Below are 16,074 nucleotides of genomic sequence, written 5' to 3' on the forward strand. Positions count from 1 at the left end.
TAATCTTGTCATTTATACTCCTAATTTTAATAGGGAGAATCAACAAAAAAATTCTAAACACTAACACATAAATAAGAGGTAAGATAGAAGATAAACAATAAAAAGTTGTATACAACAAGATAGATTTTACAAATCTTATAGTTGTCGAATTAATTTAAATTTTGGTATTTGACTATATATATGAATTTGAATTTTGGTATTTGACTATATATATGAATTTCAAAAATGAGAAGAAGAATAGCTTTCTAGACTTGGAGTCCTACTTCTGGGTTGCACAGTGAAAGAGAACGATCAAATTAGATATTTTTTTTTTAATTTATAAGTGAAGGTTTAATGTAGATTTTTTTTTTTAAATTCATAAGTGAAGGTTTAATGTTAAGGTTGTTTGTAGTCATTCAGTACTACGGTCTGGTGGTATTCCTCTTTACTTGTAAGTGAGAGGTCTTAGGTTCGAATCTCGTGGATGGCGTATTTAATACCAAGCTAGGTTGCCATTTTATGGCTTAACCGAACTCCCCTCTCCCCTTAGTGTAAAATATATTCGTTGTACCAAAAAAAAAAACAAAAGTTAAGGTTGTTTATCAATTGTCAAAGATTATTAATTTGATGTCATAAATATAATAATAGTGGTGGGATGTAACCAGACTTGGAAGTTGGCAATTGGAATTAGGAAAGAATATGTTTAAATTTGTTGCATTGTTGACAAATAAGAGCATGACTGTAAATGAATGAAGCATGATAATTGGAGGAGGGTTGAAAAGAAAAAGTTAGGATAGGTGCCCTAGGCCAATCCTTGTCTCTTAGTCCCTCCGTCATAATGTAGTACCGTGAAGGGTAGAGCAACAACAACAACAAAGCTTTTTCCCACTAAGTGGGGTCAGATATATGAAATTTTTCCTTGAGCTTCAGTGGCATACGGCGGTCACACAACACGCCGGATGCACTCTTCCACTTCATCCATCCAGGTTGTATTCTATGGTTGAGGTCTCCATCTAATTCTCTGTTCTTTTGCAAGATAGATCCTAGGTAGCAAAAGCGGTCGCTCTTTGGTACTTCCTGATCTCCGATCCTCACCCCTAACTCATTTTGGCCTCCATTTGCACTGAACTTGCACTCCATATATTCTGTCTTTGATCGGCTTAGGCAAAGACCTTTAGATTCCAACACTTCTCTCCAAAGGTTAAGCTTCGCATTTACCCCTTCCTGAGTTTCATCTATCAACACTATATCGTCTACAAAAAGTATACACCAAGGAATATCATCTTGAATACGTCCTGTTAACTCATCCATTACCAATGCAAAAAGGTAAGGACTTAAGGATGAGCCTTGATGTAACCCTACAGTTATGGGGAAGCTTTCGGTTTATCCTTCATGAGTTCTTACTGCAGTCTTTGCTCCATCATACATACCCTTTATAGGTTAGATATATGTTACTCGTACTCCTTTCTTCTCTAAAATCCTCCAAAGAATGTCTCTTGGGACCCTATCATACGCTTTTTCCAAATCTATAAAGACCATGTGTAAATCCTTTTTCTTATCTCTATATCTTTCCATCAATCTTCGTAAGAGATAGATCGCCTCCATGGTTGAGCCCCCTGGCATGAACCTGAATTGGTTGTCTGAAACCTGTGTCTCTTGCCTCAATCTATGCTCAATAACTCTCTCCCAGAGTTTCATTGTATGACTCATTAGCTTAATACCCCTATAGTTCATGCAATTTTGTATGTCACCTTATTCTTGTAGATAGGCACCAAAGTGCTCTTTCACCACTCATTTGGCATCTTCTTTGTTTTCAAAATCCTATTGAAATGGTATGTGAGCCATGCTATACCCGTCTCTCCCAAGACTTTCCACACTTCAATCGGTATATCATCTAAGCCCACTGCTTTTCTATACTTCATCTTTTTCAAAGCTATAACTACTTCTTCCTTCCTGATTCGGCGGTAAAATGAGTAGTTTCTACACTCTTCTGAGTTACTCAACTCCCCCAAAGAAGTACTCATTTCATGTCCTTCATTGAAAAGATTATGAAAATAACCTCTCAATCTGTCTTTGACTGCGTTCTCTGTAGCAAGAACATTTCCATCCTTATCCTTGATAACCTTACTTGGTTTAGGTCCTTCTTTGGTATATAGCCGTTTATACATATCGTCATAAGCCGCTTGCTTAGCTTCACTCACAGCTTTCTTCACCTCCTGCTTCACTATTATATACCTTTCACCATTTTCATCAGTCATATCCTTGTATAAGGCTTTACAACATTCCTTCTTACCCTTCACCTTTGTTTGTACCTCCTCATTCCACCACCAAGATTCTTTTTGGTGTGGAGCAAAGTCTTAGACTCTCCTAATACCTCTTTTGCTACTTTTCGGATACAACTAGCCATGGTATCTCTATCCCACACGCATTGGGTGATTACTTTCTCTTTGAAAATGACTTGTTTTTCTTGTTTTAGATTCCGCCATCTAGTCATTAGGCACTCCCAGGTCTTGTTCTTTTTTCTCTCTCTTTTGACATGTACATCCATCACCAACAAGCGATGTTGATTAGTCAAGCTCTCTCCCGGTATAACTTTGCAATCCTTACAAGTTATATGATCCCCTTTCCTTATTAGAAGAAAATCTGTTGATGCACAAAACCGGAAGGGTCTTGGAACAACGTAAATCCGACCGTGAATCTGCAAGAAAGTAAAGAACACAAGATGTACCGTGGTTCACCCCAATGTTTGTACTACGTCCACACTGATGTTGATATTGTTTCACTCTGAATGGTGAATATACAAGAAGGCTAGAGGCAGTGTGCTCTCTGCCTATTTTCTCTCTAGCCTATTTTATGTGGCCTAAGCCTTGCCCTCAATCTTGGCCTCTCTAATGAGAAGAGTGATGAGTCCTTTTATAGAATAAGGGCTCCTCACTTATTACATATTTGCCTCTTCATTTATTACATAATTACATTTTAGCCCCCTGAGTATTTATACGAGATCTAAATACGGAGGCCCTAAGTATGGTATAAACAGTAGTCCCCAAGTCTTCAGTCAAGAGAGTCTTTTGGCTGGAGACTTGAAATTCAGTCCATGTGTGGGCCGAAGTAACTAGATGTCGTCTAGAACTGATACTCGATATGAGGCGATGCTCAATGTGAAATGATGCTCAACTAGAAGTAGCACATGTTGCTAGGCTGCTTGGCTTATGGTTTATGTTGCCTTGGTTGGCTCGACTTGTGGCGTTTAAAGGTGAGGGAGTCCCTTTTATAGAATAAGGGCTCGCTCATCAATACATAAATGATGGGCTAGAGTTGATGCTTGCGGCGAAATGGTTACTCAGTAGGCAGCGATGCTCTCTAATGATGGTGAGGGAGTCCCTTTTATAGAATAAAGGCTTGCTCCTCAATACATAAGTGATGGGCTAGAGTTGATGCTCGCGGTGAGGCGGTTGCTCAGTAAGTGGCGATGCTCTCTAATGATGGTGAGGGAGTCTCTTTTATAGAATAAGGGCTCGCTCCTCAATACATAAGTGATGGGTTAAGAGTCTCTCTTTAATGAAGGTGAGGGAGTCCCTTTTATAAAATAAGGGTTCGCTCCTCAATACATGAATAATAGGTGCTTTCTAATGAAAGTGAATGAGTCTTTTTTATAGAATAAGGGTTCGCTCATCAGTACATAAATAATAGGCTAAGTCCCCCAAGTATTTTTCATGAGGCCCAGTTATGGAAGCCCAATATATGGTACATAGTGCAATCCCCAAGTCTTCAGTCAATAGAGACTGTTGGCTGAAGACTTCAAATTCAATCCATGTACGGGTTGAAGCGACGGTTGTTCAGAGGCGATCTTTGTATACCATGCACTGAAGCTTTGTAGGTGAAGCTTTGAAGCTGGACCTCTGTAAATGAAGCTTTTGAAACTAGAGCTCTCGAAGCTGGAGCTCTGTAAATGAAGCTTTCGAAACTGATTGACATGAGTGATGCTCATGAATGTTTATGTTGATTGACATGAGTGATGCTCATAGATGTTGACATGAGTGATGCTCATGAATGTTGACATGACTGATGATCATGAATGTTTATGTATGATTGACATGAATGATGCTTATGAATTGTTTATGTATGATTGAGTGATGCTCATGTATAATTTTGGAGTACTGGACGTACTTTTGATCACCTGGTTGGTGATAATACTGGACGTACTTTTGATCACCTAGTTGGTGATAATAGCGGCAGGCTACCGAATAATTTTGGAGTACTGGACGTACTTTTGATCACCTAGTTGGTGATAATAGCGGCAGGGTGCCGAATAATTTTGGAGTACTGGACATACTTTTGATCACCTAGTGGGTGATAATAGCGACAGGCTGCCGAATAAATTTGGAGTACTGGACTTACTTTTGATCACCTGGTTGGTGATAATAGCAGCAGGGTGCCGAATAATTTTGGAGTACTGGACGTACTTTTGATCACCTACTAGGTGATAATAGCAGCAGGCTGCCGAATAATTTTGGAGTACTGGACGTACTTTTGATCACCTGGTTGGTGATAATAGCGGCAGGTTGCCGAATAATTTTTTGTAGTACTGGACGTACTTTTGATCACCTAGCTGGTGATAATAGAGGACCTGGCTCTTTTTGGGCATATGGTCATTCGCCCTCCTCACAACACTCCAGCCCATTATTTTGGGCTTGCCGTTTTTTTATTATTATTTTTTATGATTACCCTCTGATGGGGTTATACAGATGTCTCCGAAAGATAAGAAAAATAAATCACATCATTCAAAAATAAATCTGACCCTCTGCTCAATGGGTCACACCCATAATTCCCTTTTCTACATGCCATCACCACTGTCCGTAATTATGTCTGCTTCTTTTATCTTCTTTTGCTTTCTGTTTTTCTTTCTGCTCTCTGCTTTAGATATGTCACTTGATGACATGATTAAGGGCAATATTCATTTCTCTAAAGTGACAGTTGCTTGGACAACCTTTTTGACACCACCCACTTGCTTTTCTTGATCTCTCCGCTCCTTCTCTGTTTTTCTGCTGAAAGTCACTAGGTTGAGATTCCGAGTTCGAGGGATCCGAGTCGGGAGCTAGCTGTGATCTTCAATAACTTCATTGGCCCGCACGACAGCGAACGAGAATTCTCCATGGCTGTGCTTGTCCAAGCTTCTACACCACAGCAAAGGGTCCTCCAACAACCTTAACAATCATAACAAAATATTTGATGGGTCCTCTCACCTACTTGTGTCATCTAGAGCCATGAACATAGCTTGCAGGGGCTTGGCGTGGAGGAAGACAGGCGTATCTTTGGTGACGTTCAAAGCAACGCCGAGTTGAGCACTGCTCTGTGAAACTTAAACCGTTGCATGCTGCTTTGATCTTGGTCTTTGTCGATGGGCAGATTTTCAACCAGCTCTCTATGAAGTCATTAGCAGTGGACCCATCATTGGGCAAATATGTAGTTAGAATTCTGAGGGCCCATCAGTCAACGATGAACTCGTGGCCCTTCCAGTGCACCACCTCGGGGGACACGTACTCTTTCGTTCCGACAAACGAGTTCGCGCGTTCGCCGTCCGAGAAACTCAGCTTCCGTCGACTCATCGGGCTGTCTCAAGACAACTTGGCCTTATTCAACCCCTTCCCGCTTCTGCCATTCTTGTGATTTTCGTTTATAATCGTGATCCAACGTGTCAAGTTTCGCCGGTGTTTGCGGTGAATCTTCGGGATGTCATTTTCTGGAACGGAGTCGCTGGGCTTGGTGGTCCGGTGCTTGAGGCTAATCGAGAGGTCGAAGTCTGTGAGTGTCACATGACTAGATTGCTGGATGAGGATTGTAATTCATGTCAATGGCGTTTCTCCCGCTCAAAATCTCAACAAAAGTGTTGGATCTTGATGGGCTTTTCAGCGGTGGCGGTGGTTTTGGACGATGAGGTTTGGGAATTGGCAACGGAGATGGCTGAGTCAACTCGGCAAAAAAAGGTACCCCATAAGAGGAAAATCAAGATTTCAACTTTGTGTGTTCTCAGAACTGCCATGGGAGGGACCAAAAAGTCTTTTTCTTTTGAATTGCAGAGAGAGAAAGATCTGGTATTGATGCATGCTGAGAGATCTCGATCTTCAGAAAAGGAAAAAGAATGAGGACTTTAAAAAGAAAAAAGAGAATCTTTGGGGCTCTTTTATGAGCAGAGACCGAGAGAGAGACAGAGAGAGGAGATGACATGGTGGCTTTGTGTTTGTGGGCTATTTCTGGAAAAGCCCAAGGAGGTTCTGAGTTTCTACAGATTCAAGGTGGAGAGTGGTGAGATGAAAAAATGAAAGAGAACCGACATAGCTTTTTGTGTCGATTCCCATAGATGGCGCCAAATGTTGATGCACAAAATCGGAGGGGTCTTGGAACAACGTAAATCCTATCGTGAATCTGCAAGATGTATCGTGGTTCACCCCAATGTTTGGGCTACGTCCACACTGATGTTGATTGTATTTCTCTAATTATATGTATGGATTACAAGGGTGAAGGGGAGTCCCCTAGAGAAAGAAAGAGTTTGAGAGTGTGAGGGGGTTGCTGGATATGAACCTCTCTTTTAGGGATGTGAGGCTTTTTGATTGTGAGGGTGAGGAGTCCCTTTTATAGACTAAGAGCTCCTCACATATTACATATTTGTGTTTTTGACGACCTACTCTTGTAGGTGATCACATGTTCTTCTCTCTTCTTAAAGAAGATGTTGGCTAAGAAGAGATCATATGCCATTGCAAAATCCAAGATGGCTTCCTCATCCTCGTTTCTCTCCCCAAAACCATGGCCACCATGAAAACCTCCATAGTTGCCTGTCTCCTTGCCCACGTGTCCATTTAAATCTCCTCCTATAAATACCTTCTCCATCTGAGTAATTCCTTGCACCAAGTCTCCAAGATCTTCCCAAAATTTCTCCTTCAAACTCATATCCAACCCTACTTGAGGTGTGTACGCACTAATCACATTGATGAGTTCTTATCCTATTACAATCTTGATTGCCATATTTCTATCTCCTACCCTCTTGACATCTACAACATCTTATGTCAAGGTCTTGTCCACGATGATGCCAACACCATTTCTTGTTCTATTTGTGGCCCAATACCAAAGTTTAAAACCTGAGTTTTCTAGATCCTTTGCCTTAAGACCAACCCACTTAGTTTCTTGTATGCACATAATACTTATCCTTCTCCTCACCATAACTTCCACTACTTCCATAGATTTTCCCGTTAGTTCCTATATTCCATGTTCCTAAATGCGTTCTGCTCTATTGGACTCTACCCTTCTGTCCTAGCTTCTTCACCCTCTCCCGTCTCATAGGATCAAAGTACTTCTTTTGTGTGTCTTGTGTAAAGTTGATAGGAGCATATGCTTCCAAACAACTTTGAGTGGAGTCGTTCAAAAAGAAGTTTCTATGACCCCCTTACTTATTTAACACTGCATCCGGGTGCCGATGGAGATACAGCGACCCTTACTCACTTATCATTGTGCTCAGGCCACACAGCGCGTCACTTACGAGTGACGACCTAGCTTTAGTGCAATTTCATTCTGGATTCATTTTCATAAGGATTCGACGTAACCTAGAAGTGCCGGTTGTCGACTACCTGATGCCACTAGAAGAAAAAAGCTCATCTACCACGGTGGATGCCCGTGGTAAATTGCAATCTACCACGGACATTGTGCCCGTTAGTATTCTGGATGTGATAAAAAGTCTTTGCTTTTACCAAGGACTATGCACGTTGTCAAATGCAATGTAACCACGGATTGTGCCCATGGTAGATTGGGATCTAACACCACATGCTATGGCCATTGTGGATTACAAATTGACCACGGCTAATGCCCGTTATAAAAAGATTTCCAAAAATTAAAAAAAAATATTATTTAATAAATAAACAAGTAATATATATATACAAAATTGCAAATTTACTCTATAAAAATTCACATATTCAAATATTACACCAAAAGTAACAACAAAATGAGTAGTTATATATATATATATATATATATATTAAGAAATACCAAAATCACCAAAACATGTAGAGGCTTTATTTCGTTTCTTCCAGAAGACACACATCTCCAGCAAGCCAATCACACTTTAAGTTTGCAAGTGCTTGCAAAACACCAACACTTTTTATCAAGAAAGAAAAATAAGGTCTTTTTTATTATTTTGTGCATAATTAAAACATTCGAACGCATGGTACGTAGTGTCGAATTTGGTAGTTCTTCATATGTTACTGAACATAACCACCAAATCAACAAAAATAATCATTTTCATATCAAGGTATGAAAGAAATTAAAAATACATTTCCATCTGATTCCATCTGATATAGATATACTTGAAGATAAAAATGATCATGCTACGTATTACAAAGAGAAGTTAGATATGTAGGATAGTACGTGACCCGTCCTCTTAAGATAGCCACTAACCTCTCCTCTCTACACTCCTCTACAACTGTTACCTCGCTATGCACAAATTTCTTTCAGGTCTGCAGACTTCACTGCAAAGACACTTGCAAAGAAACCAAATGGAAAGAAACAAAAGTAAAAAGAAAGGAACAAACTGATTGTTGCATTCAAACCATGTAAACTAGATTACGCAAACAAATAAAATCAAGTAAATCTAAACTTATGGGTTTAAGAAAAAAATGCCATTGTCAAGCACAAATTGGTCTCGACAATTTGCTGCTTCATTTCTGTAAGCTTCTTGTGATTGTTACCTACAATACCAACATTCACAAAGGAAAAATTAAATTAGTTACGGAAAAAAAAATTATATGAAATCACCGGTGTAAAATTTGTTGATATTTCCATCACCTAAGATTCCCCTGCTTCATAATTTAACAATCATTGTAGCAACTGACAAAAAGATATTGAGAAAAAAAAGTAGAAAAGAAAAACTGAATTTAAATAACACAGAGAGTTTAAAGTTCAAACAGGTCCTTGAAGATTTAGTGAAGAAACTTACCAGGGGCAGAGAAATATTCCGAAGAGACTGGATAGAACATTGATAGGATTAACATACCACACACCATTGTAGCAGATGCAAATTAAATTATGGGAAACCGGGGAGAGACAAATTATGATGTTTTTTTTTTGTTTTAAGAAACCGAAGCGGTTGAGCTTTGGAAAAACGTGGGAGCGTAGTTGAAAGGGGGTAGAATTCGTTTTTGTTTTTGGAAAAGGGAAAGGAAGATAAAGTGGAAGAGATGGACATGGAAAGGAGATAGAGCAAAAAGTGGATTTGTCAAAAAAATTAGAAATTTCAACAAAAGATGTCTAAAATTTTGCAAAATTTTGGTGTCCCGCCTCCTCCAAATATGTGAATTTATGATTCTATCACACATTATGCTTGTGGTAGATAATAAAAAGACATTGTGGATACTAACAATATTGACCACGAGCATTGTCCGTAGTTACTTAGAATATTTATAACGTGCAACTTTGCGCGTAATTATTAACTACTATTTTATAACGGGCTAAGATTTACCTGTGGTAAAAAATTATTATTCATCACGCACTTACTATGCGTGTGGTAAATTTATACTTTTTACAACGAGCTGATAAAGCCCGTGGTAGAATTCTCGTGGTAGATGAACTGTTGTCTCCTCCTCCTTTATCCGGGCTTGGGACCGACAATATAAGATAAACTTACATAGGTGGATTTAATTAGTCACTTATTTTAATTGATTCTCATGACAATTCTCCCGTTTTCAATACATTATCATGTATTGAATACTTTGAATGTTTCCACAGACCCCACATAGATGATAGAGTTATGCAGACTTCTTGTAGAATTGCACTTGTACATTTAGGTGGAAGTTTGATCGAGTCGTGTAAAATAGACGGGCGTATAAAATAGAGGCAGTTAAACAAAAATTTAAATATCAGTGCCGCAAGCTAAGCTCACTTGATAAACTAAAATTTGTTTCCATGTAAGAAGACTTAAAATATAAAGCGCGAATTGACCAAAAGGAAGTTTTGGCTTCATATATAGAGAAGATAAGTAAACACATTCAGGTGGCATTAAGTATCACAACACAAATATGGACAGTCCTATGGCCCTGCAGCTGGAAGAAGAGGAAAACTTCGGCTGTGCCATGCAGCTGGTGTTTTCTTCTGTGTTGTCCATGTCTATGCAATCAGCAATCGAGCTAGGTGTTTTCGACATCATAGCGAAAGCTGGTCCTGGTGCCAATCTGTCTTCATCAGAGATTGCAGCCCATATCGACAGCGGCACCAGGAATTCTGAGGCACCGATGATGTTGGATCGTATTCTAAGGCTCCTAGCCAGTCACTCTATTCTCAGCTGCTCTGTCGTTGCTAATGAAGAAGATGGGTCTGATTCTCAGAGGCTCTACAGCCTTGGTCCTGTGTCCAACTACTTTGTGACTAATGAAGATGGTGTTTCTTTAGGTCCCATGATTGCATTGGCGCAAGACAAGGTCGTCCTAGACTCCTGGTCTGTTTAGTACTACTCTCTTCCCCCTACTAATTAACCATTGTCTTAAACCTTTTCTCTTTTTATTCATCTATATTTTGTTTTAGTAGAATTATTAGAGATAATTAGAGCAATAGTTCTGAATTTTAGTTCAATTAGAACTTTGGTCTTTAAATTAAATATCCCTAAATATTGGTCTCTAAACTTGGTACAATGGAAAACAATAATTTTTTTTAATAACTCCATTCGAACTTCGTCCCTATTTGGCCCCTTTAAACTTTTTATTCTATAAGGAAATTACCAAGAATGTTATTCAAAATGACTATTGCTTCACATTATGGCAAGTTCAGAAAGCAATACTAAAAAAATTTTAGTTCACGAACCAAAGCTCAAATTGTGCCAAAATTGCACCAATTTTTTCAATTTATTATGAAAAAGAAACCAATATAACTTGAAAATAACTTGTCTATTCTGCATGACTCACTATAAACTCATTTGGCAATTTTTCATTTGTTTCATTCTGGAATCACTTATAAGTTATTTATTCACAACAAATTAGAAATTGCCACATCAGTCATTGTAGAAAAGAAATTGGTCTCTCTAGCTTTTATTTCTAATTAGCCTAATTAATAGTAATTATCTTGTTTAAAAAAATAGTAATTTATCTTTTTAACTCTAACTTGGGTGATACACATTGACATTGGTAGGTCCCAACTGAAAGATGCAGTTGTTGAAGGAGGAATTCCATTTCACAGGGTCCATGGCAAGCAGTCTCATGAGTACACAGGTTTAGACCCCAGGTTTAATCAAGTTTTCAACACAGCAATGTTTAACTACACCACTATTGTCATGAAGAAGATTCTTCATCTCTACAAGGGTTTTGAGAAAATTACCCAACTTGTTGATGTTGGTGGTGGTTTGGGAGTCACTATTAGTCTAATCACTTCTAAGCATCCCCATATTAAGGGTATCAATTACGACTTGCCTCATGTCATAAAACATGCCGCTTCATATCCTGGTAAAGATCACTTTAGTTAATTTGATTTGTAATAGTTAGTTGGAACGTGATGTTCACACACACACCATTTTCCTTTCCCTACACACTTATGTTTTAGCTTCAGGTTGAATATCAAAAGACATAAATATACAAGGATATACAAAAGAAGCAAACGACATGCGGGAATTATTTTTCTTCTTATTTTATTTATCATGCACAAGCCATGCAACTTAAAATAGGAATTAATTTATTTTTGCAGGGGTAGAACATGTTGGAGGAGACATGCTTGCAAGTGTTCCATCTGGGGATGCCATTTTGTTGAAGGTTATTTTTCATTTTCCCGAGCATTAATTTTGTTTTCCTCTTCAGTTTGAGGTCATACGAACAATGGTTACAATGTATCTTTTGATAAATTTGTAGGCGATACTTCACAATTGGAGTGACCAACACTGCCTAAAGGTGTTGGAAAATTGTTACAATGCTATTCCAGACGATGGGAAAGTGATTATTGTGGAAGCACTTCTTCCAGTGATGCCAGAGACTAGCACTGCCGGGAAGACCACCTCCCTATTTGATGTGCTTATGATGACTCAAAACAAGGGAGGAAAGGAGCGGAGCCGAGAAGAGTTCATGACTTTGGCAACTGGTGCTGGATTTAGTGGCATTAAATATGAATGTCTTGTCTGCAACGTTTGGGTGATGGAGATCTTTAAGTAAACATTTATGTATGTGAAGATGATCAGCAAAATAGTGTTATGCTTGATTATTATTTCTTTGAGCTATGTCTAGATGTGTGTATAAATAAAAATAACTGCTAGATGTGTGTATAAATAAAAATAACTTGGGCTCATAATTCGTATCTCAGAAACACCAATGTACGTGAACATTATCAGCAAGATATTTTTCTTAAAACTACAAGGAGATATATTATGGCAAAACGTGTACGTATATATCTGACTAGATATGAGGCCTTTGGCGGTAAGAATTGGGTGTTTATGCTCACCAACTTCCCACCTCTGTCGCCGTTTAATGATTTGATTACTCGGCTCCTGGTCTTTGAATCCAAGAAAGCTATGAATCAGGCTGTTGCTTCAACTCCTGCTACTTTCTGGCCGTAATTCTGTTGTTGGTTTGCCTAATGGTGCTTCTGGTTCGGGCTCCTTGCAGTAATGGTGGTGGACGCTCTAATCAGTCTGGTGGTGCTGAGCGATATGGTCAGCGTGGTGATGTGCAACAACGCCCTGGTATCCTTGGACCAACTCTTGTCATCCGTAGAGCTCAGAGTTGGGCCTGCAACCAATTTGGCCACATTGTTGCGTTTTGTCCTCAAGCTACTCGTTCAGATGATGATATTTCTCGTGCTTTTGCTGGTATGCATATTGCTTCTTCTTCTGATCCATCATGGTATTCGGATACTGGTGCTACTCATCATTGGGTATGATTATAATGGTGTGACCCTCCCTATTGTGCACACTGGTAATATTTCATTTGAATCTGGGTCATTCATTTTTCGCTTATCGCAAGTTTTATATGTTCCAACAATTAAGAAAAAATTATTGCCATATACTTTGAGAAGACATCGAAGCCTCTAAAGCATTGATTTCATATTTCATTCAACAAAAAATAACCTCTTTGTTTTCATCATCTGTGTTATACTTTAGTGATTAGGGCTTTGTTCTGCAATGGACGTAAGAGTATCCTTAAGAGCTTGGAGAAAATCAATCTTAGAATACATGTATATAAATAGTTGGCCAACTCAAAGGAAGGAAAAATAACTCAAATACATTGGGAAACAAATACATAAAAGCTCAGCCCAAATAAATAAACTGAAACGGGAACCCAAATCCTTAATTTTCTACCATAGAAAGCAGCATCCGTCACCATCATCGCCACGAAAGTCTTGCTAGCAACTACCGAAGTAGCAACACCAGAGAAAACAATCGAGTGGTGAAAACAAACAAGATATCGCTATACAAAAGTACCAAACCCACACCAAGAAGCACACCACATCCAGATTTCTTTCCTAAAGATGCAGAACCAAAAGATAGTCACCAGATCCAAATTCCATTCACGAATCCTAGCAAATATGTACAAACACAATCACACATGATAGAAGGTGAGGCTAAGAGAGTATGTAAAATACCCTTACTTTGGCTAAAGTCGCAGTACACTTGGCCTCTATGGAAATCCGGCAAAGGGACAGTGAGGAAGGGAAATAAAGCTGGCAACCATATTCGATCCAGAGTTTTGCAGATCAGAGCAAAGGATGGGGTGGGGATGATTTATGGGGAAGGGAGGCAAAGGGGAAAAGTGAGGAGAGATGGAGTTTTGGGTTTGGAAATGAACGGCCAAAGGAGAGGGAGGGGTGGAGAGGAGGGACATGAAGTCCAAAAGTGAGACAAACTCATGGAAAAATTTGAGACAAAGCTCAAGAAAACTGAGAAAAATCTCAGAAGAAAATTGAAAAAGAAAGAAGAGGATCAGGAGAAAGAGGGAAAGAGGAGAACAAGGAACTTGGACAAGGATAGCCACCGGCACCCAAACCAAAGGTTGGGGTCGGCGGCAAAGGAGTTTGCAAGGTTTAGAAACTAGAAAGAGTCTCACGCATTTTTTGGTAAGAGAGAGAAGGGGAAGGGAAAAGGGGATTTGGTCACGTTTCAAGGGTGTGACTAAATTATTTTAGACTAGACCACCCACTTTTTCTTTTTGGATAATAGTTATTCATCCATATTTAGCGTTCCATTAACTAATAGTTGTTCACGTTTTTTTAAACAAATGATACTGTTTACACTAAAGGGTTGGAGAAGAACTTAGCCTCACAATGACCTAGTAATAATGTGGTACAAATTCGCTTTTTGCGAGAATCGAACCTAAGATCTCTCACTTACAAGTGAAGAGAAATACTACTAGACCGTAATACTAAGTGATAATAGTTGTTCACGTTTTAAGGGTGTGACCAAGGTCTAAAATATTGATGATATCGGAAATATCGGTAGTCCAAAAACAAGGAAATTTCGATGGAAATATCGGAATATCATCGATATCGATAAAAATTGAATAAAAACCACGGAAATTATAAGAAAAACTTGGAAATTTTTATTGAAACTTTGCAGGATGTTTATCTAGTCAATTATCTATTAGTTTATCACAAAAAATTGGAAGGAAATGCATTGCATGATGGATTTAATTGATTTAAGTTGATTATATAGCGAGCTGGCAAACATTATAAGTGTAGAAAATATGTAGTAATTAACGAAAGAAGTTTAAACACACCATAATCATTTATATATAATGAATTAGTACAATATTTTACACTTTATACATTACATGGTAAGATACATGAGTGACTTAGTACCACATAGAGTTCCTATCAAGGTCTAAAATATCGATTATATCGGAAATATCGGTAGTCCAAAAACACGGAAATTTCGATGAAAATATCAGGATAATATCGATATTTTAGACCTTGGGTGTGACTAAATTATTTTAAACAAGACCACCCTCTTTTTTATAATAGTTGTTCATCCATATTTAGCATTCCATTAATTAGACTAGACCACTCATTTTTTTCTTTTTTGATAATAGTTGTTCACCCAATTTTTTCTTTTTCATTAATTAGTCACGTTTTATGGGTGTGACTAGGTTATATTAGACCAGACCACCCTTTTTTCTAGGAAGTTTCCCTTTTTTATAAGAAGTTTTAACGAAAAGTCTGCGGTATTGTTCACTTTAACGAAAAATCATATTTTTACATTAAAAAGTCAATCCTAGTACTATTTACTTTACCCTTTATTTTATCCTTATTGTTAAAATTCAAAATTTTCAAGTCCTTTTCATTAATTTTTTTTATTTTATGATAGTTGTTCATCCATACTTAACATTCCATTAATTAGACTAGACCAATCATTTTTTATTTTTCAAAAAAGAAAAAGAAAAAGATAATAGCTATTCACCCAATTTTTTCCTTTTCATTAATTAGTCACATTTTTTCACTTAGTATTATGGTCTAATAGTATTCTTCTTCACTTGTAAGTATGAGCTTTTAGTTTCGATTCTCGCCAAAGGCGAATTTGAACCACATTATTGCTAGCTCATTCTGAGGCTAAGCATATCCTCTCCCCCTTAGTGTAGATAATATCGTTTGTTCAAAAAAAAAAGTCCATTTTAAGGGTGTGACAAAATTATTTTAGACTAGACCACCTATTTTTTCTATTTTGATGATAGTTGTTCATACATATTTAGCATTCCTATTTAGCAATGTGCAAAATGAGATTCATTGAGAGTTAGGTTTAAGCTTATCTCTCTTCAACTATTATGCTTCACATTTGGTTAGGTTTTCCTAAATCAAACCCTAAAGCCGTCCCTTATAAGACCATCTCCAACATTTGGAGTAAAATCTAAAATTTTTAGTCCAGAAAATTTAAATTTTAACCCAAAAATAACTTTTCTGCTCCAACCTTATGGCAAATAATTTTAGCCCCATATTATTAAAAAATGAATTTAGGTTTTAATTTGTTTTCCTCTTCAGTTTGAGGTCATACGAACAATGGTTACTATGTATATTTTGATAAATTTGTAGTCGATACTTCACAATTGGAATGACCAACACTGCCTAAAGCTGTTGGAAAATTGTTACAATGCTATT

At 37.9% G+C, this 16,074-nt stretch overlaps 1 protein-coding gene and 2 long non-coding RNA genes across 3 annotated transcripts; 1 reads left to right on the forward strand and 2 right to left on the reverse strand.

The window, feature by feature from the left end:
• Positions 1–8,246: 8,246 nt before the first annotated feature.
• Positions 8,247–9,327, reverse strand: LOC114823935 (uncharacterized). Its single transcript, XR_003772049.2, has 2 exons — positions 8,960–9,327; positions 8,247–8,711 (listed from the first exon to the last, which is right to left on the reverse strand). It is a non-coding gene; the product is annotated as an uncharacterized lncRNA (long non-coding RNA).
• Positions 9,328–9,913: 586 nt separating this feature from the next.
• Positions 9,914–12,347, forward strand: LOC103406241 (cathecol O-methyltransferase 1-like). Its single transcript, XM_008345244.4, has 4 exons — positions 9,914–10,453; positions 11,140–11,450; positions 11,689–11,753; positions 11,850–12,347. The coding sequence occupies exons 1-4, from the start codon at positions 10,038–10,040 to the stop codon at positions 12,144–12,146; spliced, it is 1,089 nt and encodes a 362-aa protein (XP_008343466.2). The 5' UTR covers positions 9,914–10,037; the 3' UTR covers positions 12,147–12,347.
• A 790-nt stretch (positions 12,348–13,137) lies between these two features.
• On the reverse strand, positions 13,138–14,093 carry LOC103406242 (uncharacterized). The gene is made up of 2 exons (XR_524570.3): positions 13,579–14,093; positions 13,138–13,506 (listed from the first exon to the last, which is right to left on the reverse strand). It is a non-coding gene; the product is annotated as an uncharacterized lncRNA (long non-coding RNA).
• Between the last annotated feature and the right edge of the window lie 1,981 nt (positions 14,094–16,074).

This window comes from Malus domestica, chromosome 01 (genome assembly GCF_042453785.1).
Source record: "Malus domestica chromosome 01, GDT2T_hap1".
NCBI lineage: Eukaryota > Viridiplantae > Streptophyta > Magnoliopsida > Rosales > Rosaceae > Malus > Malus domestica.